The sequence below is a fragment of the Taeniopygia guttata genome, chromosome 11, assembly GCF_048771995.1.
Source record: "Taeniopygia guttata chromosome 11, bTaeGut7.mat, whole genome shotgun sequence".
NCBI lineage: Eukaryota > Metazoa > Chordata > Aves > Passeriformes > Estrildidae > Taeniopygia > Taeniopygia guttata.
This window is the reverse complement of record NC_133036.1, coordinates 16,510,650-16,537,165: the sequence shown is the minus strand read 5'-3', so window position 1 is coordinate 16,537,165 and position 26,516 is coordinate 16,510,650. Positions and strand designations below refer to the sequence as shown.

The following is a 26,516-nucleotide window of genomic DNA, read 5'->3' as shown; positions in this document are numbered from 1 at the left end:
AGGAAGGGCAAGTCAAAGCCCCAGTACACAGGTCCTAGGGCAGAGGAACCTAGGCTCCTCTTTCATACCAGCTCCAATCACTCCAAAACAGCTTAATGAATGCCAGGTAATCACAGAGGATCATCTAATTTTACAGAAATAAAGAGGAAATTGTGACTGCTGACTTGCTGGTACAGAAACTGCTTCATCTAAGCCTCTGTCCTTGGAAACCCCCAGCTCAGCTGCAGCACATCTCAGTAACTTCCGGCTGGGTACCTAATATTTGCCTGTCTTCGTAGTTCCTCATAAAGGCTAAACCATCAGCCTAATTTTTCTTTTCTAAGAGTTACTGCCTCCCAGATCATCTCATACCAAGAACTCTGCCTAAGGCTACTGAAAGCATTAGTGCTAACAAGAGGTCTGTTCCTTCCCAGGGGAGAGGCAGCTATCAGTGAGGCCTCCCCCAATATTTCACAGGGTCAGTTACCCTTTTGGGATGTCAAAGAAAGCCTTGAAAGTGCAGTCATAGTTCTGCTCATCTGGTGGGGTGAAGGTCACCGTGGCAACGGCATGGGATGAGCCAGGAACAGACATCTTGACTGGATCCAACTTGAAAATGTTTCTGATAGGGATTTGTTCCTTGGGGGAACCAGAGAGCAGCGTTAGGAGAAAACACCTTTCAACATGACACGGATTTATACATAAATGCATTGCTGAACCCTGGGCAGTGTGTCTTCCTTCCTGCTTCCCTGGGCAGGCTCCCTCCCTCCCAGGGAATGCTGACCTTGTGCTAAAGCATTGTGTGTTTTGAGTGTTGGCAGCTGCCCCAGCCTATATGGGAGGTGAGCACTGCGTGGAAGACCCTGCAAATAACCTAGAACTGGCCTTCAAAGAGAAGGAAAAGCCGGGAGCCTGAGGAAATGCTCTGCTTTAGCCCTGGCATGTCAGGTCATAACAGCCCCTCTCTGCATGTGCTTCCAAGAGAGGTTCAGAAGGAGTCACTTCTCCCACTGAAGACCCAGAGGTGTGAGCCAAAACCTTGCCCAAGACATGCAGAATTCCACACAACTGTTCCCTGGCTCTGCTGCTCTCCCCTGCAGTTTGAGCTGCACTGATCTAGCCTAGTCTGGGCCACAGGCAGCAATGCATCTGGAGAACAAAACAGGCTCTCACATGGCCTTTAGAGGACAACCACCACCTTGGCCTCCTGTTCTTACCTTTCCAGGCAGGGGCTTGATGGAGAGGACCACGTCACATGGCAGACGGCTTGCACTATAGATCTTGAAATGAGCTTCAGCCTCTTGCCCAACCAGAACCTTGTGGAAGATGAATTGGTTCTCATCTCTGATGAACAGGCCCGTGCCTGTCACCGACTGCAGCATGTGGCTGAGGTTGATGCTGCTGCAGATTGGGTACTCCTCGAAGATTAACATGACATCCTCAGAAAATCCTGTGGACACACCAGAGGAATGAGCACGGAGGAGCCTCCCTGATGAGTTCATCTGGACCCTGCTGGCCTCTCAGAAGCCTTGCTAAGCCCTTTCTGCCTGGGTGACTGCTAAACCCAGCACTGGGTGGGGGAGCTGGCTGTGAGCATGGAGCTCAGTCAACCTCAGTCTTAGCATTGCTTTCCTTTTATCCTTCCATGCATCCCTCTCAGCCTGGGAGGGATGAGTCCGCTGGTGGACTTGAAGAGGGCTGGAACCTCTGAGGATTTTAAGGTGGGACACCAGGGCTAGCTTGTCTCTCTATCCAAGCAGCAAGTTTAGGTGCTGATCAGCAGCAGGTGTGACTGTGGGCAGAAGGTACCTGGGAGGCAGGACTCGGCCATCAGGGTAAAGGGAATGCCGAGGGGATTGTCCTCAGGGTCTCTGCCTGGAATGTCAATGTAGAGCTGCTCCTCACATGTCCCCTCCTGCCCAGCAAGGCATTCCACTGTGATCTTCTGCTGACCCCACGGACGGATGGAGCCAGAGCAGGGGGACACCGTGAACATGCCAAGATTGAGGTGACCCTGCAGAAAAAGTTCCAGGAGAGGCTGATGGCTATTAGCTATACCTTCAGCACCCCAGCAAGGAATATGTCCTGCCTTGGCCTCCAGCTGGGCCCAAGCACCCAGTCCCAGGGCAGGGAAGGATGACTCCATGGCCCAAAGGCAGCCCCAGGTTGAGAGCAACAAGCCAGGAGGAGCTGCAAATCTGTCCCAAGTGGCAGAGAGAAAGCAGTTTGAGTGTAAAGAATGAAGGTGGTAGTTGTGATCCTTCAATCTCCATAGGTAACACAGGAGAGCAGAAATATCTGTGAGAAATGATGGGAGAGAGGTAGGGACTGGGAAGAAGAAAAAGCAATGTTGTCTGAGCTCTGTGGACTGGGAGCTCAATGGGAGATGTTTTTGCTTCTGTGGTGTCCACAGACCTATGCTGGCTCACAGTTACCAAACACAGGACCTGTTACAGAATTTCTGAGAGAGAGAGAGCATGATTTATGTCTGGAGTGAGAATTGAGCTACCCACTCAGACTCGGTCCTGATAACCGGCCTTGAAGGGGCCTAGAAGCCTTTGATGCAGTGAGAATTCAGTTGTGGCGCAGTCAGAAATTATGTTAAGGTAACTACAAAGTAATGAGCTATCCGAGCATGAAATAGAATAGAGCTGCAGTGTGAAAAGTCTGACCACCTTAAGGCAAAGGTAAACAATGTTACCTTGCCAGTCAGAGTGCCTTTGTAAACTGTAAACTATGTAGAAGTGTATATAAACTGCCATCTTATGACGAATAAGGGGAGAACGTTGCATTAATCATATTGGTTGGATGTGCGTTCTGTCCTGTTCAGCTCTTCTGTTTTATGAGGTCCCTGGCTCTTAGGACCTGCTCCCCTCTGTTGACCCGACAACTCCAGGTCAGAGCCAGTGTACAGGACTGCCAGGGGGACTGAGCAGATACTGGACTCCATCCGGCAGACCACGTCCCACCGTGTGCCCAGCCTGGGCACAGCAGCATCTTCTCACATCGCCTGCAGCAGCACTGCTGGGGAGCAGGAGTCACCCACCTGTGACAAGGAGCTTGATTTCCTTGATGAGGTCTTTGTAGCTGATGCAGCAGATTCCCCTTGCTTTAAACTGAGAAGAGAAAGCAGAGGTATCTGTCATGCTGAGCTCCCCTGCCTTTCTCTGAGGCCAAAGCTGGCTTCCTCCTCACAGAGGAAAGCCTTTGTGCTCTGATGGCTCCCAGAGAGCAGCCTGCAGCACCCATTGCTGGACTGAGCAGCTCTATCACAGCTTTGTACTACACATGTGGATACCGAGGCCTTTTTCTGCCCCCTGTCCCCAAGCCAGGGATGCGGATGGACGATAGCCCAGGTCTCCTGGCTGCCTGCCCCATACCAGCCGTGGCTGGTGCCTCCTCACACAGGAAGGGCAGTGCAGGGCTTCTCGTACCTTTTGCTTTCTGACGCAGATGCAAGCTCGGGTGCTCGGCGGACGCGGAATTTGAGGTTGAGCGCGCCTTTGTTCTCCAGTACGACAGCCTGGCTCTTCTTGGTGCCCTTGATCACGGCACCGAAGTCGATGGGTGAGGCAGGCTCAATGCTGTACTTGCTGTACTCGGCTTTCGCTGACACCTTCACTGGGATGCTGGTGACAACCTGGCCTCCTTCACCTGAGCGGGCATCTATCACCTGTGTCCACAGGAAGGGAGGTAACCAAAGCAAAGAGGCCAGCCTCCACCCCAGGCCTCCCTGTTTAAGCACCTCCTCCAGAGTCAGATGCTCAGCTCCACTTAGGAAGCCTCCCAAATGGTTTTGAAAGACTTTGTGTATGTAGGAGAGAGAATTCTCCAGTAAAACCCTCCTTCCATTAGACACCTACTCTGTTTACACTCCCAGAACACCGTGTGATAACACAGCCTGGCCCAGCCAGCTTACCTGGCAGGAGATGATGGGCTCATTCTTGAGGAGAATTTCACTTGTGGGGTGGAAGAGTATTTCAATATTCACGCCACGCTGGGAGGCAGCCAGCATGCCTGACTGAGGCTGAACAGTGAAGTGGGATGCCACGTTTTGCATTCTGCGACCTGCACCCTTCAGCGTGAAACTGGGGAGAAAGGGAAGGAATGGAGATCTCTGCAGTTAAAAGTACAGGTGCCACCAGTACAGCCAGGACTTTGCACAGGACCAGACAAAAAAGGGAGAATCCAGCTCTGCTCAGGGAATCCTGGATCTTGACAGAGAGTTCAGACAATCACGAGGTTACTGCAAGAAACCTTGACACTGTAATTTTTCATTCACTTCTTACAGAGTCTCAGAAAAATAAAGCAGGTGACCATCAAAGCAAGTCAATGATCTCAGCATTTCAGTTACTGAAATTTCTGGGGCTCTCATTTGAGCTCCAGCTGAGCTGTGAAGAACTGCTGGTTTGGGGCTGGATTCTCTGGTAGAATAGCTGAGATCAGAGAGCCCAGGTTTTGTATTTACCATGAGGTAGCCAGCATGGAAACAGATTCTAGCCATTGACAGAGGAAGAAAGCAGGCCTGGGAACCCAAGGAAATGCTCACTACCAGGCAGCTGGACTCACCTGTACTCAGTGTTGTATACCCCTTTGTTCTTCAGACTCAGGACTTTCTTCACATTATCCAGGACACTAATGGTTCCAAATTCCAAGCTTCCATCTGGACCTGCAGAAAGCCCACAGAGCGAGATCAAACACAGTATTTGTGAGCTGCTGCAGAATACAACAGGCCACAAGCTACATGGAGGTCTCGGAGCAAAACCCTTTTCAGCAAGTTTCCATTCCTGAAGGTGTTTTCCAGCTACTTGTCTGCCCTTTTTCTTCTCACTCAAAATATCTGCAGGCTCAGATCTTGCCTTCCATTTCCTCACTTCCAAGCACAATTCCAATTACTTTATATGCTGTGCTGAGCCTGTGGGGGCTGCCAACTGCCTGGTCAGATCACTGTTGTTTCAAAGCCCCCAGATCCAATCTGCACATGAAGCTGCACACTTCAAAGTTCAGAGGGGAGAGACTTAAGGCTGTCAGTTCCCTGACATTACTTTAGTTCATGCAGGTTGCAGGTACCTGCTTTATGTATCCATGCCAACCTTGTATTCCATCCCATCCCATGCCAAGTGCTTTGGGATGCATTACCATCTCCCAGGGTAATGCAGTGCACCTGGACTGCTTTATTTGGGAGGCATCCACTGACCTTCAGGCATGTTGAGGCTCACAGAAACCTCATAGACTTCTGCAGAGATTTTGATGTTTTCAGTCTGAACAATCCCCAGGATGTTTTCTGTATCTGAAACCTGAGGCAGCAAGAAACAAACACTGTTCATATTGTTCTTTTGGTACACAGCCTGAAAGTCCTTGTCTCTGCTGGCTGCTTCCCCTATGGCCTCCCTGGCTTCACAAGCGTTGGTGGACTCCCAAGCTTTGCTAACCTGTTCCTCTCACGGGCTGCCCCAGTGGGATTCTACTGCAGTAAAAAACCCTATCAGCAAACTCTGCACTCCCACAGTGGGGCATGCTGCTGCTAAAGCATCCTTGAGAGGCACAGGGGTGTAAGAACAACCACAAGAAGTGTGAGGTGTCTCAGAGCAGGTGGCATTGACAACCCTCTCAATCACCTAGCACCCTCTCTGAAATGCAGCCCCTAATCCATGGGGAACAAAATCCCAGGGGGAGAGTTTGTTGCACTATGCAAGAGCTTCAGACAAAGTCCGGAAGGAATGTAGAGATCACGCTGCAGTCTGTACAACCACACAACCTTCAACCACTCACAGGGACAAGGTGGTTGTGGTACAGGCTCAGGATGCAGTGTCTGGTTATCTGGGGGGATGTGGATGCACTGCACGTTCTGGCAAACGCTGTGTAGAGGCAGAAGTTGGGGTCACAGCACCCTTGTGTCTGTCAGGTGCAGCTCTTCCTGACCCTGTCCCTAGCAGCACACAGCTGCTCACTGTGCCCTGCTCTGCCAGGCAGGGCACAGCCCCTCTCACCTCTAGTCGGAGGGTCTTCTCAATGCTGCCAATCTGTCCGGCATTGAAATGCACTGTCACTTCCAACTCTGAGCGAGGATCAATGGTGCCTTTATCTTGTGACAAGGAGAAGTCCTCAGCAAGGTCATCCAGCCCACTGAGCTGCCAGGCCATGGGCAGCAGGGTGTTGTTTTTCAGGACCAAGGTCCTGCTGTCAGTCCTGCAGAGACAGGAAGGCACTTGGCATCAGCTGCTGGATGGCCACACCAGCCTGGCCACTGAATGCAACTTGGAGCAGCTCCATCCATGCCCTGGAAACCAGAGTCAAACGTTTTCTCTTTGTCACAAGACTTGGAGTGCTTGTGGGATGACTGACCTGTGCAGAAGCATCTTGTCAAAAGACAGCTCCAGGGGGCTGACCTCCAGCTTCACGTGCACCCCATGGCAGCACAGGCTGAAGACCACTGGCTCCGGGTTCTTCCCAACGCTGCAGATGAGTTTGTCTTGCAGGAAGCCAGGGGAAGTGGGGTAGGCCCAAATGGTCAGCTCCTGGACACGGCCCCACAGGAAGAAATTGAAAGAGCTCTGTGTGTGAGCAGGAGGAGCAGCCCCTGGGCACTTCTACGGTGCCTGCTCTGCCTGCCCTTCTCCTACCTGCTTCTCCTTTGGTTTCAGTGCCATGCTGGGAGGGTCCAAGAGGAACGTCGCTGCTTCCCCAGCATTCTCAAAGGAGAACTGGACCTCTACGTCCATGGGGGAGTTGTTGAGGATGGTTATATTCTCCAAGTTGCTGGGACAGTTCTGGGCCTTGTACCTGTCCACAAAAAGGGAAAAGGCTGCAGAGCAGACTCTTGCCTTTGCCACACACAGAGGAGAGCACCGTGTGCACCCAAGGAAGCAGTGCTGGAAGACCCTACTCTAACAAACAAGTGAGGGAAATGGATCCCAGTCAGGGGCATGGGCGTGTGCTCAGCCTTGCCTTACTCTGATGCCTTCCCTGGACTTGGTGCCTCCTGCCCAGAAGCCTGATGATGCTCAGGCCACTTTGAGAGTTTTTGATACAATGCAAATTCAAAGGTGCCCAGAAAAATAAAAATACACCAGGCACATGGGGTCTTTCCCCTTCTTGGGGTGCCTTCCCTGCAGGGTATAAAGAAAGGCTTTTGGAAAAAGAGTTTAGCTAATCTCTTTCATAAAAGTCATAAAAGTGCTTTGGATTTCATGGGTTAGCTCAAAGTCTGAGAAAGAAATATAAAGCATCAATTCCCAAGAGGAATACAAAAAGATAACAAATGACCCTTCTCTCAGGTGTGGAAATGACTTTGGAGTGAAAGGGCTAAAGAGAAAAACAGAGATCCCAGACCATCCATCAACCTGGCTAAAGATTATCTGTTTTTTAAATTATTTCAATTTCATTTCCTTTGGATGTCAAAGTAGGCCTAAGCTCTCCAGAGCTCCCATGAAGACAAGAACTTAATGTTAAGTATTATCTTTTTTTAAATGTGACAGTAAAAGTAGAAGTACACAATAGCTTCAATGGCAATGTGTTTAGGTAGACTTTATCCAGCAGTGAGGATGCAATGTCTTTACAGGAAAATGTAATTCCTGCTGTACGTTCCTCGCGACATCCACTGGCAGGTCAACCATAAAATCTTATTAATAATTACAGATCAATGAAAGGTTTACAAAACCATCTATAGAATAATTGCTTGATCAGGCTACCTGCAGAGCTCAAAGCACTTCAAACCCCCCCCCCCCCCCATAAAGTTAATTTGAAGCTGACATGTGGGGGGACACAAAAGTTGTCCCCCAAGTCACCTTCGGACTGGCAGCAGCATGCGGCTCTGGCCACCAAGGCACCCACTGGGCAGGCAGAGCAGCTCCTCCAAGGCTCATTTGCCTCTAATCTGCTCAAGTTCACACATCTGTGGTCCTTCAAACCCATGTGTCTCCCAGGATTGTGCCACTGGGACAGCCTGTCTCTCCAGGTGTGTCCAGAAAAGTACAAGGCCCAGCAGGGAGCACGTACCAGTCTCTTGATTTCCCACACAGCAGTGGTCCAAAGTGGAATTGCTTTGTGCTCTCAACATACTCCTTGAAGATGATTTCATCTTCCTCCATGGCCTCCCTCCACTGTGGAAACACCACCCTGGACAGAAAAGTGAGGAAGGAAGAGCTATGAGATGCTCCAAGTAGGAAATGTAGTCAGAAAGCCAAAACCCCTCCTGGAGGCTGAGGTACCATCTGCCTTGCCAGCTCCAGCACAGGAGGAGGTGCTGGGTGACCTCAGGCAGCACGATCTGCCCAGGCAGAAGCCCCAGGGGTCAGCCCTGGCTGTGGTTCAGGGGCAGCAGTGGTGTGGGGGCTGCCAGGGGCCAGCCTTACCATGGGTCCTGGCTGATGCTGGGGTACAGGCTGGTGCCACGGCAGGGCAGCTTGTACTGGCGCTTTGTCTGCACGAGCTCAAACCTCAGCGTCTGCTCAAACTTCCCTGGCCTTTTGGCGGAGAAGTGAACCTTCAGTTCCACCTCACCGTGGGCAGGCACTACCCACCGGTACCGTTTCAGCCTGGCAATTAAAGAGGAGCCTTCAGACATCACTGAGGAGCAAACCAAACAAGGAGGGTGCACTCGCCATCCCGTGGAGGCACTGGCACAGCGTCGCTGTGGAGCTGGGGATGATGGGCCTTGTTTGGCAAGAGGACCAAGAAGCAGAGGCATCACCTCCCCCCTGCGGCTCACCTGAGGAATTCTGTGGGGACTGAGGCACTTTCCAGTGTACTTTGGGATCTCATTGCAGAGGAATCCTGGGGACTTTCTGTTCTCTGTGTGGAGATCTGCTTCTCCTTTGCAGAGCTGTCTCTGCTGGCTGCTTCACCTGTCTTTGGTTGGCCCTCGGCAGAACTGCCCTTCACATCTGGGGCCTCGGCCTAAGGGGAGGGAGAAAAGGGAGAGAGAGGTGAGCCCTGAGACATCCCTATCCTGGAAAGCAAAATGGGAGTTTGTTCACCAACAGAAGAGAGAATAAATAAGTAAGTCCACCTTCCCATGGACTTGGTCTTCCTTATTGGTGTTTGTTTTACCTAGGACACTCCTTCTCACTCAGACCCTTTCCTCAAAGGAAGTTGACTGTTTTAAGTGATTTTTTTTTCCCGTCTTGTCTTACAAAACCGCTCTGTCTCCACAGAGCTGTCTCTTTTGTCCCATCCCTGACAGAAAGGAGACCTGCAGACACAGGGCCCCATCACATCTTCACTACCTCTCCACCGTGATCCTTTTCCATCCAACCTGTCCCCCATGTCCCCATCTAGCCTGGTCCCTGCTCTGGCACCACTGGAGCACCCACCAGATTGTCTTCCACAGCAGCACCTTCTGGTGCCACAATGGTGAAGGGCTCCACACGCTCTGCAGGGCCCAGCCGCTCCTCTGGGTACTCGACTATGGAGAGCACAGCAGCAGGGGCAAGGGGAGGGCCGTCGGGATGCAGTCCCACATGCTGCAGCATCTAAAACAGAAGGGAAAATCCTCTTTATACTTCTGCCACCTTCATCCTCACAACTCCTTCTTTAAAGGCACTGAGCTTTTGACAACGGGGTTTTTAATTTACATGAAGTACAAGTGCTTTGTTATGCCCAGTGGGGTGAGCAGAGTCAAGAGTTCCAAGCAGGACCGGGAGAGAAACCTCTCCCAAGTGACTCAGCTGAAGAAAACAATGACTGTGAGCTGCCCTGTCCTGGGGCCGTTTATGATTTCCAGGCTGGGAAACTCTGAACAGATGGGACACTTGTACACAGAGCACTCCCACTTCCTGCCCATCTGAGGGATGGTGATAACCTCCCCATCCACACAGATGATACAGAGTCATTGTGGAACATCATCAGGGGCCTGGACAAGGCTCTGTGCCATTATCTCACAATGCTCCAGGGCCCAAGACCATGACAAGCTCAAGATCTGAGCCTTGCAGGGTGTTACCTCGTCTTCCGATGGCAGCTTCCCATCCCTCAGGATCTCCCCGATCATGGCCTTTGGATCTGAGACCTGGATGTCCAGGCACGGCACCCCAACATGCTCGTCTCTGACTGCCCCCTCTGCAACTTCACTTTGCATCTCCAGCTGAGATGACTGACGACTCCTTTGGTCTCCACTTTTTTGTTCAAGCTTCTCCAGCTTCTCCTGAGGCTTATTGGTCTTCTGACCTTTGTTTTCAGCTGAAGACTGGGACTTGTCTCCCTTTTGGATCACAGGTAACTGCATGGTACCCTGAACCCTGTCCCAGTAGGACAAAACCTCTGCGACGTTCTGCTGCGATGACTCATAGATCTGAAACCTCAGGATCAAGTTCTCCATCTCAGATGGGTCCTCTGGGATTTCAGTTTCCCTCTTCTCAGGGACTTTGGTTTCCTCTTTATTTGGAGCTTTGTATTTCAACTTCTCTGGGATTTTGGTTCTCTTCATTTCTAGGATTTTGGTTTCCTTCTTCTCTGGGGCTTTGATTTCCTCCCCCTCAGGGGATTTGGTTTCCTTCATTTCTGGGATTTTGCTTTCCTCCATTTCTGAGGGTTTGGTTTCCTTCTTGTCTGAGAATTTGGTTTCCTTCCCCTCTGGGGCCTTGGTTTCCATCTTCTCTGGGGGTTTGGTTTTCCCCTTCTCTGGCTGTGGAGGTTGCTTCCTCACAGAGACACCCTTCTTTTCCTTCTTCTGCCTCTCTTCCTCATTCTGCCTCTCTTCCTCCTTCTGCCTCTCTTCCTCCTCTAAGGCTTTTGCCTCCTCCTCAAGCTTTTGAGCCAGCCGCTTCTGCTCCCTTCAGCAAACAAAACAGAAAATATCACTGAGAGTCACCACCAGAAATTTGGGCTCACTAGTCCTGGCTGGCCCTGCACTTCGTTCCTTGACCCCGAGGCCAGGCAGAACTGTGAGACCATTTCCATGAATTTTCCTCAACCCACAGAGGTCCAAGTGAGGGGATTGGTGGAAGGAGACCTCCATGACCAGCCAAACCTAAACCTTGCCATCATAAGGTCTTGACTGTGCAACCTCCCTCTTAAGGCACACCCCAGACACCTCCAGCCCACTGCCAAAGGCTGATCCACCAGCTCTCTGTGCTGATGCCTAAAACCCCCCTTCATCTCATGATTTCCCAGTTTAAAGCAGATCACAAATTGCTAACATCTGCTTCTCTCTCCTACAATTCTTACTCAGCTCATTCATCCCCTTTCTCCCTGGGCATAGCCTGCTCTTAATGAGAACAATCCTATCAGAAGGCAAAGGCTGCAGGAACCCCTCTCCTGCAAGACAGGCTCTTGTCAAACAAGTTTCCTGCTGGAGCCAGCTGTGACCAAGCAAACCAGTGCTGTCTGCCATGGAAAAGATTTGAAGCAGCCTCGTCCATCTCCTCCCCATGAAACCAGCTTGAGCCTGGGCTGAAGGAAGTCCTGATACACAGGCTTGCTTCAAGCAGCCTCCACTCCCAGCTCCACACTTTGCCTGAGTTGGGCTGCCTTGCTGGAGCAGAGCTTCCCCTGTGCTTGCCTAATGCTGCAGCTGAAGGGGAGCCTAAGGGATGTGAGCTTTTATGGGTGGTGTCCCACCATAAGGAGAACCCTGGCAGATCAGCATTGCAAGGACTTCATCTCTGGCAGGACCAGGATCCAAACCAAGGTTTGGTCTGTGCCCCACACCTGCCCACACCACAATCCCACTGTTTTGGTGGAGGGAGATGATGAGGAGGTGCAAATCAACATCATGGACTTAAATACACTTCTACAGGCAGTGCCAAGGCGAGCCCAAAGCCCAGGTCCCTGCAGGCAGCATCTAACCAGGAGGGCTCACCACTAAAATAGAGAAGAAGAAACTTCTCAACAGAAGAAGGTCCTTCCTCTCTTGGGAGGCAGGGAGCGAAGAGTGTCCATCCCTGTGTTGCTTCTGGCCTTTGCTATCCAACAGCTCTGAGCTCAGAATCCTTGGAGCAGGGAAGCCCTCCAGGGACAATAAGCCATGGAAGAGCAGTAACGTGTGGAAGGCTTACTCACCTCTCCCTCTGTATGCGCTTCTTTTCCAATAACATTTTATCCACTTCTGCTTTCTTCTCCTCAGGGAGGGCATCAAACTCGTCCTCATCCATTTGCAAGACACATTCTATGTACCTCTGAATGGCTTTTTCCCGCTGCAGTACTTTAGCACAAACCAGAGGAGAAACCATGAGTGACTGCAAGCAGAGCTGGGTGCTCTGGGTCAGCCGCAAGGATTCACAGCTTTTCCTGACCCAGCCTATCATACCAGATCTTGGGGGGCTCATATCCCTGCTCCAAAATTCAATCCCCCAAACTATGGCCAGGCAGTGAGGTCCTGGGCTTTGTCTGGCTTAAGTGCACCAAGGCTGAGGAGAGTTGTTTGTCACTGAGCTACAGCAGCTTGCACTTGTGCCCAAGCTTTAGTGTTAGAGATTAAGGTGAGTCCTAAAACCTCTGGTCTCCTGCAATTCTTGAGATGAGTGTTGGTTACACTGCGGCAGAAGGTGGAACGATTAATAAAAACATTTCTTACAAGCTCTGCTGCAGACCCAGATACACAGAGATAAGATACATTGAGAGACAAGATTTGAGAGGGATGAAGATAGCTCACCTTCCTTCTCTCTTTCAGCTTCCTTCCTCTTTCTTTCAGCTTCATCCCTGGCTTGCCAAGAAGCATAATCCTGATGCAGGTTCACCATGAAGATATGACAACGATTTTTGACAGCTTTGAGTACACAGAGCAGAGAAGATTCCAGGCTGCTTGCAAAGAGGGTCTCCAAGCCATCAAAGACCACTCCCTTGTAGCAGTCTTTACACTGTGAATAAAGGGAAGAGTAAGTCAGCCATTGCACACAGGGGGCTCGCAGCTGCACCGCAAACCCAGATGTCACCAGCCATCCTTGTTCCAAGTGCAGTAGCTAAGAGCAGCTTGGATCTGTCCTTAGGCTCTGCCAACTAAGGGCAGCTGCAGCATTCCCCAGGGCTCCCTGCACACAGTCCAGGATCCCCCAACTGCATGCACAGACCTCCCCCTCCTCGAGTTGTACCCCAGTGCTGTCTCTGTGGAGCAGGAATGTCTCCTTTTCCCCCACCCCACACACCTTCAGCCTCTCACTGAGGATGTCCACCAGCAGGTCCTCGGGCAGCACACAGCTCAAGCAGTTCAGCTCTTCCCCAGAACTGCTGATGATGTTCAGCTGTTGTGGCGCAGGAGCAGTGGAAACTGTGAACTGCAATGTGAACCATTGTAAGGAAAAGAAACCACGGTGGAAAGCCCTGAACAACTCCCACTGCTGGGCTTGGAGCTGGGGTTCCTCCCTAGTGGAAACTAGAACAGCCCTGCAGTGCAGGCTGGGGGCTCCAGGGGATGGTCCTGGAGGGCCCATCCCTTGGCCAGCAGACAGCCAAGGTTGCAAGCCCCCAGTGCAGCCTCCCAGCACTTTGTTCACTGCCTGCAGCCACACTAGCCAGGACTGCACTTTGCCAGCAAACCACTGAGAAGCAGTGGAGCTGTCTGCCAGAGCACATTCCCAGCCCAAGTCGTGGCACTATGGACGCACATACCAGGCCCTGGCTGGCACAGAGCCTCCACTGTAAGCAGCCCCTGCTCATCTCAAAGACAATGCAAAGGTCCTGGGCATCAGCCAGGGCAGATCATGTTTACCTTGGTGTCCTTTATGTTGGGTTTGCTGGCTGGCTTCTCCTTTTGTGCTGAAGGGGTCTTGTCTTTGGCATCTTTGTTGATTTTGTCCCCAGAGGCTTGTTTATTCCTGAGCTGAGGCTTTTTACCTGCACAGGGGGCAGATGGCTCAGAGGGGCTTTGAAAGCAAGCAGGCACCTTTCACTGCAATGGGCACAACCTTGGGAAGGAACATGGTCCTTTTTCCCCAGTCTGCTGGGCACTGGGAGCACTATTTCCCAGAAGCAGCTCCTTCCCTTCTTCTCTTAGCACCATGGTAAAGCACACCATCCCATACTTGATTTTAAAGCCAGCACTGTGTCCCTCCTAACAACTGTGCACACAGGTGACGCTGCTCGCACAGCAGTTCCCCTGCGGATCAAGCCAAAGATTCGTCCTCCAGGAGCATTGTTCCCATACACTGCACCCATCCAGCATTCTCCTGTGGAGACCTGCAGCCCTGCCCCACTTGCATAACCTGTCTCCACTGAAGCTAAATCCTCCTATGGGAAAAGCCCAGCTGAGACCCAGACTCTTCTTCCTTCCATCAGCTCCCATCCCAGCCAGGTTCAAAACTGAGCAGCGCAAAACTTTCCCCTGCACCGAGCCAGGTCTGGCCTCACCCTGCAGAGCTCATGGTACCAACTGCCCAGGAAGTTTCATGAAAGTCTCCAGTCTCACAGAGAGAACAGCCCAGCATGCAGGAGCTGTGTCACCTGACAGTGGGCATAGGTAAATCTCTGGAGAAAAGAGCTCATCTGGAGCATGTCTCTCATTGGAAATTCCTCTGCGAGGCTGTCCTTCCTTTCCTCTCGTTTGCAAGGTTACACTCACAGTCAGTCCTCTTGCGCTTAATGAGCCACTTCAGAAGGCTTTTTCCTTGTTCAAGTGAGCAGCAGTTCTGCCTGCTGCCCATGAGGAACAAGCTCAATTCAGCTTTGAGGAAATATAAAATATTTGGGAAAGAGACAGGCGTGCTTCACCACCCCTAGAAAAACGAACATGTACCCAGAATGGCAGCAAAGGGGGCTATAAAAGAACCTCTGACTGAGCCCTTAAAACTGATTTCCTTTTTCTTTTTTTAGGCAAGCCAGTGGTGCACTTCAGCCATGTTCCCTAAGAGACCCAAGGACTGAAAATCTGCTGCTCTGAGTAAGCAGAAGTGGACAGTCGTGGTGGGTTTCTCAAGCACTGGCTCTGGGTCCTTACCTCCATTATCTTTGTCGCTGCCTTTTGGCTCCATGGCAGCGTCGGTGCAGAGCTCGCGGGCACTGAGCCCTGCTGGGCTCCCATCGTTGGCCATGGCCTCTTTCACCACGGTGTCAATGGACATGTAAGCAGCATCATAGTACTGACACAGGCCTGCTGCTACCTCTGTCTTTCCTGAGAGAGAAAGGGGAATGCTTGGTGACACTGGCACAGGAGGCATTGCAGGGACAGGCCCTGGAAAAATCTCCAGCAAGATTTCAAAGTTAAAAGGGCAGTGGGAAAGCAAGTGTCCCTCCAGAGGAGGCCATGAGGGAGGCAGCTGGAGTGTGGGTACATGTGGTGGTGCGTTATTTTATGTTCCAATTCCGTTACGGTTGTACGGGTCAGTTTTTCTTGTTTTATTTGAATTTATGATTAGTATGTCTTATGTACCCCCCCTCCCTTTTCCCCAGTTGGTATTACCCAAGCCCTTCCCGCCTTTCCACCCTTGTCCATCACCTGACCACTCCCAATCACCCCACCAAACCACTCCCTTGTCCCCACCCAGGAGCCCTGCCAGTCACCCGGCGCCCCGCCCCAAGATCCAGAAACTTCCACTTAGGGCGTCGAGTGATTGGGTGAAGGCCCAGGGCCCCTCCCATTCCTTTGTTCTATTGCCCCTCACCTCAAACCCCTCCCCAGGGAGCCACCCACACCTTTCCCCTATTGGTCCGAGTTCTCTCTGCCCCCCCCACCCTATATAATCTTGTGTCACACAGTTTCTCTTTGCCTTCTTTGGTTGGCAACTCAGTGTTAGCTGGATCCTCGTTCGTCTTTCCCTCACCCTGAGGGGAATAAAAGGATCGTTCTGCCCCCAAAGGAGGACGCTTCTTGTGTCATCTTTATCCGCGTGTGGGTCTCGCTTCCTGTCGCCCTCGGCGCCAAGAATCCATCCCGAGCTCTCCAAAGCCTCCCCTCGGAGTAGCCCAGCGGAGGGCTCGGGGAACCTGCTCGCTCCCTCCGGAGCTAGAGCGGAGCCGGGATTGAACACCTTTCTGGAGGGAACGTGGCAGGTGCAAGCTCTTAATTCTAGAGCCCAGAGGATCATCTCCACCTCCTGTTCAGCTGAGGACTTTGCCTTAAGCACCATGGCCCACGAGGATGCGTTCCTCCTGCCTGCCCTCTCCCTGCAGCCCTGGGCTGCAGCTGACGTACCTGCCCGCGGTGGCCCATGGACGATGACAACAATCCCTCTGGGCTGCCCCTCTGAAGACGGGTCAATGCCCATGTGGCGCATGACAGCCCGAGAGACAGGATTGCCAGACCCTTTCACCATGGACTCAGGACAGAATGTGAGAGTCCTGTGATGTGCTGCAGTGCAAAACCAGGGGGAAAAGTCAGCCTCCTGCCTACCTTTGATCTTCACCATCCTCCCCATCCCCTCAGATCCCAGGAAAGGAGACTTGGTGAAAGCAAGATGAGCTTGTTCTTTTGTTGCTAGGAAGGTGCAAATATAAAAGAGCCAGTGATATTAGACCTGGCCCTGCTGGCTGAGGAACTCATCCAGTCCTAGTCTTTGTGGCTAAGGGACACTAGGGAATATCCTGATTATTTCCCCAATTTATAGCAGGCAGATAGGAGCTTGCTTTGGCTACACTCAGGGTTGGTAGAGGATGCCACAGCCCTTCAGCCAAGAGCTCCTGCACCAAGCTGGGGAACAGGCAGCTGCTAAAAGCATGCTGGAGAGCAAGGTGACAGGAGAGTTTAGGGTGTATGGGCTGGAGTCCCACTGTGACCACAGTCAAAACAGACACCGCCAAACCCTCACTGTTTTTCTGACCTGGTGCTGCCTTGCCCATGGCTTCAGCCTCAGCCTCAGCTCTGGCCTTGAGATTTGCCTGTTGAGCATTCAGCCTCCTCTGTGCTTCATAGTCCTCCAGCACCTCTGGGGGCAGCGTCTCACCCACGGCACGTGGAGGCATAAAAAAGTTCTTTTGGTACTCGGACCCCACTGCCACCCGCAGGATCTGTGTATGTAGGGAAGAGAAACCATACATAAGATTCCTTTGCTTGCCTTTCATCACACAGACTCAACAAACCCATTTTCTGTCTCCTCCCTTCCTCCCAACGACATGAACTATTTAGTTTAGGTTCTCCCAGAGCATGTCAGCACAGTTGGCTTTGCCCTGGGGATTGCCTCCATCTCCCTGGCACAAGCCTGGGAATGCTGGAGTGCTGTGAAGCTTGGGCAGCATGCACATGGGGACCAGACCTGTCTTCTCACCTTCTCCTCCTCAAGGTACTGCTCATCAAAATCCAGGGAGTAAAACTCAATGGGGAAGTCGCATGGGTTCTTCACCACCACTGTGGCCTCCAGCCCATCGCTGTCCACCAGCATCCATCCCATCTTTAGTGCTGGGGGGTTGAACTTCAACCGTGGCTCCAGACCTTGTCCTGAGAGGTGCAGCTTTAAGTGTTTGCTGCTCCCACAAATGTTAAGCTTCAGCTCATTCTTGTAAGACCTCTGAAAAGAGGAAAGCGCAGAAAACTCATCCATGAAGTCCCAAGTGACAGGACCCCAAATATAACAATGCTTGCCCCAAGGTCAGGGTGTTATCAATCCCTCCAAGGTAAATGGAAACCAGATATTTACTGCTGCTAGGGACTACAGCATCTGTAGTAGTCTGGGTCTGAGTAACTGAGATGAATCCTGGTGTGCACTGTAACTGGGTATTTGGTAGCAGATGCATGTACAATGGACTGTCAGGCGTTTTCACCTAGTCATGCAGGAGTGCAATGCTCATGGGAAGGGCCCTCGGGGTTACAGTGTCCAGACACTGTCCTGGCACTGCTGCATCAGGCAAACCCCAGCTCCAGGAGAGAGGCAAATCAGCTCTCGCTGGCCACAAATAAGGGCCATCTTGTCTGCTTAGTGTTTGGCTCTGGTCAAAGCCAGACACAAGATGGTTACATCTCTTGAGCAATTAAAAGATCCCTGGGATGTTTGTGGGCACAGAAGCACTTGTGTCCATGCTGGTACACACTGCCAGTTTCCGAGACCCAGCAGCCACAGGCAAACTGCTTTTGGGAGTGTGCAGGCAGGCCAGAGCCCCAGGGACTGCTGGCAGCACACCACTACAGGTGACTGTCCCACCATGCTCAGGAAGGTGTGTGGTGGCTGTTTTGTCTGTCAGTCCTGCTAGGATGAGCCTTGACTGGCCATTCCAGGATTATCCTCTGCGAGTGGGCAGCTGCTCTGCACTGAGTGTCGAAGCTGCAAATACAGCCAGGCAAGGGGGAGGCTGAGGAGAGTTGGGCACACCCCCCCACACATGCTGAGAGGCAGCCCTGGTGCTCTCTGTGCAAGCTCCCTGTGGGCATTTCAAAGCACATCTCATGGGAGTGCTCTGTGGGGTGAACTGAGCCACGCTGAGTATGGGCCTTGCAGAAAGCTCCCTGTGAAGGCAGAGCTCATACCACACCCTCTGCACCAGGCCCTCATTTCCAGATTGCCAGACAGGCTTCCTGGGCTGACACCTGCCAATCTCACCTCCTCCTTGGGTGTAAACTGGACTTGCAAGTTCTGCCACTTTCCTGCACCAAGGGTTCCTCTGGAGGGCGTCACTTCAAAGGGACAGGGCTCATCCTCCAGCACCCGCCGCTTCTGACGTACGGCTGGTGTCGTGTATTTGAGGTGATTGATCTGGGCACAGAAAACAACTGTGTGAGGTCTCCTCATGCTCTGAGACACTGATAGGGTGCTGAGAGCACCCACAGCCAAACCAAGTGTGGCCCCAAAGCCCAGAGCTGGAGACAGGGCAGGCAGATAGGGAACTACTGTCTTCAGAGGAGGAGGAATGGGCAAAGATGGCAGAAAAGCAAAGCATCAGCTAATGGAACAGGTCCCGGCAAACCAGGCTTGATCCAGACCCTCAGAAGCTTCCTCAAATGCGCTGTAGACCCAAGTGCTCAGGCAGCCACAGGAGCAGAAAGGGCAAGAGTCACAAAGAAAACCCAACCAAGAAGTTACGTGTTCAGTGTTGCCTGTGCTTTACCTTCAGAACAGGCTTGGTGGCAGTAATGAACCATTTGCAGGGTGCTCGGAACCAGTTGTAGAGTCGGATGGTCTCAACCTGGCACTGCCCAATGAGGGTGTCAGAGAAGTGCAGTCTGTTGCTGGAGAGTTCGAGAGACAGTTCAGACACGGTGGCATGGAGGCGGATGCTATATGTGGGGCCGTTTGTCACCTGGAGAAGGACAGAGAATTCAGTGGAGGGTGCAGGTGACATCTGCTGCTGTGCCCAGCCTGCTGCCTGCCCCAAGAGCTGTGGTACCTCTATGGGCAGCAGCACATCCACGTCACCCTGGGGCTGGTGGGCACTTTCAAAGTGCACTTCAAGCACCACAGTGTGGTCGGGGGGCAGGCACCTCATCAGGCCCAGGTCCACACTGAAACCTTGAACAGATGAAGTAAAAAACAAACAGATGAAGCAACAAAGCAGCTGATGTACGCACAAAACACAAAATGTGTATAAGCACGTTACGGCCTTACAGATGTCCTGGCTGAGAGGTCTGGGGAAAGCCCCACGCCGTGCTGTGACCTAGACAAAAACTTAAGAGTGCACCTGAACAACCCTCAAACGCAGTGAGCCACTGTGTGATGAAGTGCAGCCCTGCCTCAAGGCCTCTTTTGGAAGCCTCTTTTGATCCACCTGAGGATCTCACGGGCTGCTTCCTCAATAAAGGCTGAATACAAGTGCTGTGACAGTGTGAACTCCAAACAAAGCACTTCCAAAACACAGCAGACCCCACTGGTTGGCAAAACTAGCCCACAGAGTGCCCAAAACTTGCTGCTCATGGGAGCCAAGGGCAGAAGATGCTGAGGTGACCAGGGCGATGAGCCCATCTGGCCTCTGCACAGGAGCATTAGGGCAGTCACAGGCAGACCAGGTCCCTGGGCATGGCTGGCCAGGAGAGTTCTGCCTCTAAAGCTCCCAGCAGGGCCACTGAGAAGAAAAAGCTCAGAAACCTCCCCAGGTTCAGTGGCTTAAGCTAATCTGTCTGAGACATCTCCTTCAAGGCCACAGGAAGTGTCTCCAGCACTGCTTACCTGTGTCCTGCAGGAGAGATACATCGACCTGGAAGGACACTGGGATCTGCCCAGGGTTGGTCATCTTCAGAGTGCATGTCTCAGTGTAACCCTTAAGGACAGGGCCCATGTCCAGGACATACTCAAACAGCTCAGCTCTGCAAGGAGGAGTAAGGATAGTCCTTAAACCACCGTCCTTAAGCATGGCTACTTGTCCAAGTGTACAGAGGATACAAATGCAGAGGCTATTTCTTTATTCACTGCTGTAAAAACTCAGCTCAAGCCCATGAAACCCATGGCCTGACCACCTGGCAATGACTTTGGGAAGTCAGGAGGAGTGCAGCTACTAATGGTAGCTGGAAATAAAATTAGTTTAAAATGGACACTGGCCACAGCTCCTCTGCCATGAAAAGCCAGTATAGGTGAGTCCAAAGGGCCTCCACTGGTCTCAGTAGAACTGCCTAGCCTGGTGTACAGCCTGAGCTTGAAATTGCTTTGGGGTCTAGGAATAAGGTTTGCCTGCACAGGAAATCTTCACTGCTCTGCAACCAGACTACATGATCTGCTCTGCACAGCATCTTCTTCCTGAATTGAAGCCTCTCCCGTGCTCGTGCTGCATCATGACGGTGCAAAGGGATGGACCAAGTCACTTAGATAAGTTCTGCCACCCCACCAGGATTCAAGCCATCTGACTTTGGGTTTTAAAGGATTTGCTGACATGTGCAGTTCCCTTCTCCTTTTGTTTAGTGTGCTCTGTTAGCTGGAACCACAACATCAGCTGGGAGCTGTCTCTATCAGAGCTAGTCAGCAGGAACAGAATTTATGCTGTCTGGAAGGGCTTGAAGGTCTGCACTGGGTCCCCCAGCTCTAGGGACAGAACCCCACACCTGTGGGGAGCTGAGCAGTCCAAAGCTCAGCGTGGTGCTGGGGAAGGGAGGACACCCTGCTGCTCCCATGTAGCGTGTCACAGCCACCGGGACCAGACCCCTTCTGAAGTCCAGGCTGTTCCCAGCTCTGCAGACACAAGGACTCAGGAGAAGGGGACATGGCAGGGTGTTCCCCACGGGACACCTGGAGATGGGGCTGGAAGGCCCTACTCACTTGCCAAGACTCTGGCACAGCTCCTCATCAGGGAAACTTCTCTTCGGGGGATGGGATGGAAGCGCTTTCTGCAACTCCAGAAAAGGCTTCTCTATCAGCATCCTCATCATCTTTATCTGCATCTGAGAGTTTGACTGAGGAAAGGGAAGACAGTGGCTGATTAGCAAAGGTCTTTCCCAAGGCCCAGCTTGCACCTGAGAAAGGATCCCACCCTGCTCTTGTTGAGAGGGGGTGTGGGGTCCTCCTGTCTGGCTGCTCAGTGTCTGTGACACCTCCTGCTCTCTTAGCCAGGACCTCATCTCCAGGGACGTAACTCCAGCATCCCTGCCTGCCCAGACACTGTTAGCAAAGCTGATCTGCCCAGGCAGACAGACAAGCCAGGAACATTCCAGAGCTCCAGATACTTGCCTGCCCCCAGCCAGTACCAAGGCAGCTTGGACAAAAACTGTTTTGAAAGGGAACTGGGACCAAGCTGGTGCCTCTTGGAGATGAGCACCTCCAGCACAGCCCCAGGGTGCAATCAGGCAGCCGCTGTTTGGGTCTGTAAATCTGGCAGGGCTTGGGCTGGGACCAACAAATTCCCCAGCAATGACCTGCATCTCCTTCAAAGTACCATCAACTCCATCCCTGGAGTATGGCTTTCAGGATCTGTCCCTGGGGTAGCCAGGAAGCTGCTGTAGCCCCAAAAGAGACCATGACCAGAGTGGCAGCCCTAGGGGTAATGCTGAGGTGACACAAGGTTGTAGCTGGGCAAGGAGGTCCCAGATGCCATCAGGGCGCTGGTAAGCTGCTGTGGGGTGCAAGGGGCTCAGGTGACATGGGGAGGGGCTGCAGCTGCTCTTACTACAGTGCCAGAGCGAGGGATGTGGGGCTTCAGGTCCTGAGTCTTTGGATTCCGAGTCTTCAAGGTCTGACTCTCAGTGGTCTGAGTTTTCAGGGTCTGAGACTTCAAGGTCTCAGTCTTTGGCCTCCGAGTCTTCTTCTGAACAACTGATTTATTCCACTGATTGAATATTTGCCGGTGTGTTATGAGCCGTTTCAGTGTCTTCTCATATTTTTCATTTTCTGAAGGAAGAAAACATCCACAAAGAGAAGTGTGAGCAAAGTGCCAGTCCCATTTAAACTGGGAAGTCCCTGCCTCCCAACACTGGTTTCTTCTAGAAAGAAATCCCTCAAGCCATCTATGGATAGTGGATGCTGCTGTTCCTCTGTGAATCCCATCCCCTGCAATGTCACACAAATCCAACCCTGCCAGAAGCCCTGCCAGCCTCTCTTACAGCTTTCTCAAGCCTTTCACTCTAGCCATTATCCTTCAGGACCCTGCCAGATGTGCTGGCAAGCTCTGCAGGATGGTTCCTGGGACAAAGCCCACATGGGATCCTCTGCTCAAGACTCATGAAGCAACCAGAGGGCTTGAGTTGGTCTGGAAGTCCTGCAACCCTCCAGGCTTGGTGGAGGTGAGCATGAACTGCCCTATGGGCATATGATAGGGAACAAAACCAGAGGAGCCCTTCCTGGGGGCAGACAGGCAGTGCCCACCTTTGATGTTCCAGGGCAGGTTCACACTGATCATGGGAAAGGATGCTTCTCCTTTCAGGAGGATATTTTCTGGGTCCAGGTGACCCACTTTAAGTTGGTAAGTCCTGATGAAGGCTCCTGGTAATCCTGGCATGTAAGAGAATTCCAGCACTTGCATCTTGCCAGGTGCAATGGAGCCCTGCAGGGACAGGAGAAGAGGGAGGGAATGCATCAGAGTGTTTGATGGGGAATCAGGGGACAGACAGGCTGAGGAGACAGGTTCTCATCTAGAAGCAACCATCAGATCACATCACCTTTGTGATAAACATATTGCAGTGTTGGCTTTCACAGTTGTAAATACTATGTGTTTTATAATGCTGACTTCTGTAAAAGAAGTTTTGCTGAAGTCTAGAGTTCTTTTAATGAGAATGTTGTGTTGTGATATCAGTGTTGGTGAAGAGCTGTTGCAGTAACCAGTGAAGAAATGGAAACCTGTTGGATGTGTTGAAAAGTAACAAATGAGCAGGACTAGGACAACTGCACATGCTCCACCTGCTGAACAGGACCCGACAGAGTGGCCCAGCATTCTGGCGGTAACGCCCTGTCCCTGTCCTCTGTTTATTGTCTCCACTTCTCTTTTCTCTCTCTGCTCTCTTTCCTATCCCCACTCTGGTCAGGACCATGCCCTTTCTTTATCAATAAACAGTTTTCAGATACAATACTTGCTGGTTTTGTGCCTTTTTTTTTTGTCTGAGAAATCGATCAAAAAGAATTCTCCTCTACTCCCCTTACAGCAGGACAGGACAGCGACCAACACACTTGTGCCTCCTGCTGGTGTCTGCCTCTGACAGCAGAGCCACCCACCAGCCAAGGCCATGGGGGAGTCGATCAGGAGAGCTTTTGTTTGACCTCCTCTGCCCCCAGCAGAAATTGCTTACAGCCCTGTCTCTCTCATGGCTGTGTTTGGGGTTTTCCCCGCCGACTTTTTTCCCCCTTCCACCCCCTCCCCTTTTTTTTCCCTTTAACACTCTCCTGGGCCACCTGGCAGAGGGCTGGGGTCAGTCACTTGTGCTACTTACAGTGGTGGGGTTGACCAGAAACACACCAGGCAGATGCCGGTCTGCAGCGCTGGGCTTTAGCACCCAGTTGAATTTGATTTGACTGGTGTTCCACAGGGTGACCGTGCTGTGACCAATTTCATTAAACATCTGGAGAGAAGGCACAGGAGCAGGAAGTTACAGACCCAGGCCTGCTGCTGGGAATCCCTTTCCTCTCTCCTGGGCTTGGAAGCAGACACATCATGGGAGCAGGGACCAGGGAGGAGATAAGGGCACTTGGGAACCTGGGCAACCCCCAGACACAGGGCACCTGCACAGGACCAGGGAGCTCTGGCAGCACACAGCGGTGTGGTAACAACCATGTGAGGGCCAGCAATAAATGAACCGGGGGACACAGGCCCTCTGCACTCTGAGGGGTCACCAACAGCCAGGAGAAACAGAGACAGCACTGAGGCATTGCAGGAGAAAAGGCACCTGCATGCAAGTATTGGCAAGCAACACACACTCAACAAGGGAGTCACACAGGGCAACGCAGATAGGGCCAGCAGCTGGAAATATCTGTGGGCTTTCAACTGGAAAAGAGTGAAGTGGGAATTATTCTGGGACAGTCCCTCCAACTGTAGTGACTGGAAGCTCAACTTCTTCCCTTGACTGTTGTGTGGATTAAGCAAGAGCTTTAGACAAGAGCATCTCCGTGGAGGTCAGGCTTTAGGCATGGATCAGCAGAAGGATGTCTCAGGGACATGCCCCTCAGAGCATCCCCACTGGGACCCTGCCTGCCCCAGGAGGCAGTGTTAGGTACCCTGAAAAAGAGGCACCCCCAACATTTTGGAGAGGGTTGGAGATGGCCATTTTAAACCAGCTTGGATGCCAGATGTGTCCCTCAAAGGTTGTACTTCCAAGCCCCAGGGCCAGCAAAGGGGCTGGGAAGGGAAGGGAGCCCTGGATTGAGGTGGGCAGGAACCTGCTAGCCATGGTGCCAAGCAAGGAGCTGTGCCAGGGAATATGTGTGGTACCTGAGAGCCACAGTTGATCTCCTGGAGGCTCAGGGAGTAGGTGAGATGTGAGACCTCCCCGGTCACCACCACCTCGTAGGTGGGGCCTCCCTCCACGTGGCACAGCGCTGTGACATCAGAGATGGTGTTGAGGTGGCCAAAGTAGGTGAAGGAGACCTGCTGGCTTTCTCCTGGCTGCAGCACACCTGACAGTGGCAGGATACTGAAAGCCTGGATGGAAGACAGGAGGGATTGAGGTGTTGAGCATGGAAAAGGATGCAGAAGAGCATCTTGGAGCAAAGTACAGCTGTACCTGGAGGGGCCTATTCCCCAAACACAGCCAGAATCACCCTAATCTCATCCTGCATCCATGCCACTGACCAGTGGTGGGACCACGGGGAAAATCTTCCCCCATACTCAAGGATCAATCCATTAATTAATACATTACGTTACAGTGAACTGGGATGTCTCCTGGCAGTAGAAATTCTCTCTGATGCACAACTTGCCTTTAAAAAGCATTTCTGAACTGCTTTTAGAGAAGGAGGAGACTCAGAATGAGGGCTCTTGAAGCTGAGTGGAGGACTCCGGCCCAGCTCCTCTGACTCCTGAGGCTCTTCCCCTCTCTCTCTGCTTTAAATGCTGCTTTCTCAAGGTGCTACAGCAAAAGCTCCTGCAAAAATTCCCTATGGACCACCTGATGAGTTCCAGGGGGAGCAATGCCCTCCATAGGTGCTGCACAGCGTCCTTGGGCAGCCCTACAGCATGTCCTGCACGGCCCCGCCAACACCCAGTTGGTTCAGCAGCACTTTGTATGGGCCTGGAGGGACGTGAGGCCCCTCTGTGGGCAGTGCTGGGGGCCACCAGTGGGACTGGGAGCTACAGCCCTGCTTGCCACGCTGGCAATGGGCGAGTGAGACAGATTCCCTCTTACCTCCTCCACTTCGAGGCGAGTGTATGGGATGTCCACGAAGTACCTGAATCCCTCCAACTCTAGTGGGAGGTGAGGGTCTTCAAAAGGTTGTGGTGGCACCTGAAAAACAAGCCATTTTCTATGCTAGGAGGAAGAGACAGCCACTTTGCAAAATCTCAGTTTGTAAGACAGCTTCAGGACCACCAGTGCAACACCAGCTCTCGGGTGAGAGCAGACACCTGGAAACAGGTAGTCTGGCTGGGCTGGGAAAAGGGTACATGGAGATCAGGACTCATCACAGCTTGCTCTGGGAAGGAAGCTGGAGGTCTTACCACGATGATGCAGATAAAAGCCTCATCTTACATTGTGAAGGAAACAAGGCAAAAAAATCCCACACTCAACACAGGCCTGTAGGATCTGAGTGAGCTTCTCCAAGGAAAACTCTCCTACTTCTCCCTCCCACTTACCCCATACCCAGCCACTGGCCCTGCTGTCCAGCCCACTGTCAGGGCACAGGACAGCAGGGCAGCAAAAAGGGAGGTCAGCATGAGCATGACTTGTTGGTGGCAGGCTGGGGAGACAACACAAGCAGTAGGTGTACAAGAAAATCTACCTCTTCTCCTATAGATGGTTTAAAATCCTGCCCTTCTTTCAGGGCTCTGGCTGCCTCCTTCCTTTTAATCCTGAAGTCTCTCCATTGAGATTCCAAAAGAGCCGAATAGGTTCTCTTCATCTTTGGTGGTTCAGGTTTGGATTTAGGTGGGTAAGGCTCATCTCTGGAAAACAACATAACTATGAACATGGACCTGCAGTAAGGAGGGAGGGACACCTGCACAAGCAGCTCCTGGTCAGGATGCAGCCCCTGGGTGGGTGCTGGCACGCTGAACTGAGAAATGGTTTGATCCAGCCCTTCCTAATCCAGGCTGGAGCAGGTCTGTTCTAAAGGCAGCCCAGGGATGACATTGAGGGAGCAGCAGTGCAGCAGCTGCAACTTCTTTCATTGAGCAACTACAGAGGACAG

General features: G+C 52.1%; 1 protein-coding gene across 1 annotated transcript in view; it reads right to left on the bottom strand.

Annotated features, from left to right (window-relative positions):
* Positions 1-26,516, bottom strand: part of LOC105760502 (hydrocephalus-inducing protein homolog) — a 65,989-nt gene that overhangs the window by 7,502 nt on the left and 31,971 nt on the right. The window contains exons 20-54 of the mRNA XM_032750518.3: positions 26,109-26,271; positions 25,517-25,615; positions 24,607-24,816; positions 23,612-23,740; positions 22,554-22,731; positions 21,859-22,079; positions 21,015-21,148; positions 19,935-20,071; positions 19,159-19,280; positions 18,880-19,071; positions 18,375-18,527; positions 17,109-17,348; positions 16,665-16,851; positions 16,040-16,195; positions 14,846-15,019; positions 13,622-13,746; positions 13,059-13,187; positions 12,569-12,773; positions 11,977-12,118; positions 9,920-10,748; positions 9,294-9,452; positions 8,690-8,877; positions 8,334-8,516; positions 7,978-8,097; positions 6,603-6,762; positions 6,325-6,497; positions 5,970-6,168; positions 5,177-5,276; positions 4,549-4,648; positions 3,899-4,067; positions 3,414-3,652; positions 3,026-3,095; positions 1,789-1,993; positions 1,197-1,429; positions 467-618 (exon numbers count right to left, since the gene is read on the bottom strand). Coding sequence (XP_032606409.3) covers positions 467-618; positions 1,197-1,429; positions 1,789-1,993; positions 3,026-3,095; positions 3,414-3,652; positions 3,899-4,067; positions 4,549-4,648; positions 5,177-5,276; positions 5,970-6,168; positions 6,325-6,497; positions 6,603-6,762; positions 7,978-8,097; positions 8,334-8,516; positions 8,690-8,877; positions 9,294-9,452; positions 9,920-10,748; positions 11,977-12,118; positions 12,569-12,773; positions 13,059-13,187; positions 13,622-13,746; positions 14,846-15,019; positions 16,040-16,195; positions 16,665-16,851; positions 17,109-17,348; positions 18,375-18,527; positions 18,880-19,071; positions 19,159-19,280; positions 19,935-20,071; positions 21,015-21,148; positions 21,859-22,079; positions 22,554-22,731; positions 23,612-23,740; positions 24,607-24,816; positions 25,517-25,615; positions 26,109-26,271 — 6,375 coding nt within the window. The remainder of the gene's footprint in view (positions 1-466; positions 619-1,196; positions 1,430-1,788; positions 1,994-3,025; positions 3,096-3,413; positions 3,653-3,898; positions 4,068-4,548; positions 4,649-5,176; positions 5,277-5,969; positions 6,169-6,324; positions 6,498-6,602; positions 6,763-7,977; positions 8,098-8,333; positions 8,517-8,689; positions 8,878-9,293; positions 9,453-9,919; positions 10,749-11,976; positions 12,119-12,568; positions 12,774-13,058; positions 13,188-13,621; positions 13,747-14,845; positions 15,020-16,039; positions 16,196-16,664; positions 16,852-17,108; positions 17,349-18,374; positions 18,528-18,879; positions 19,072-19,158; positions 19,281-19,934; positions 20,072-21,014; positions 21,149-21,858; positions 22,080-22,553; positions 22,732-23,611; positions 23,741-24,606; positions 24,817-25,516; positions 25,616-26,108; positions 26,272-26,516) is intronic.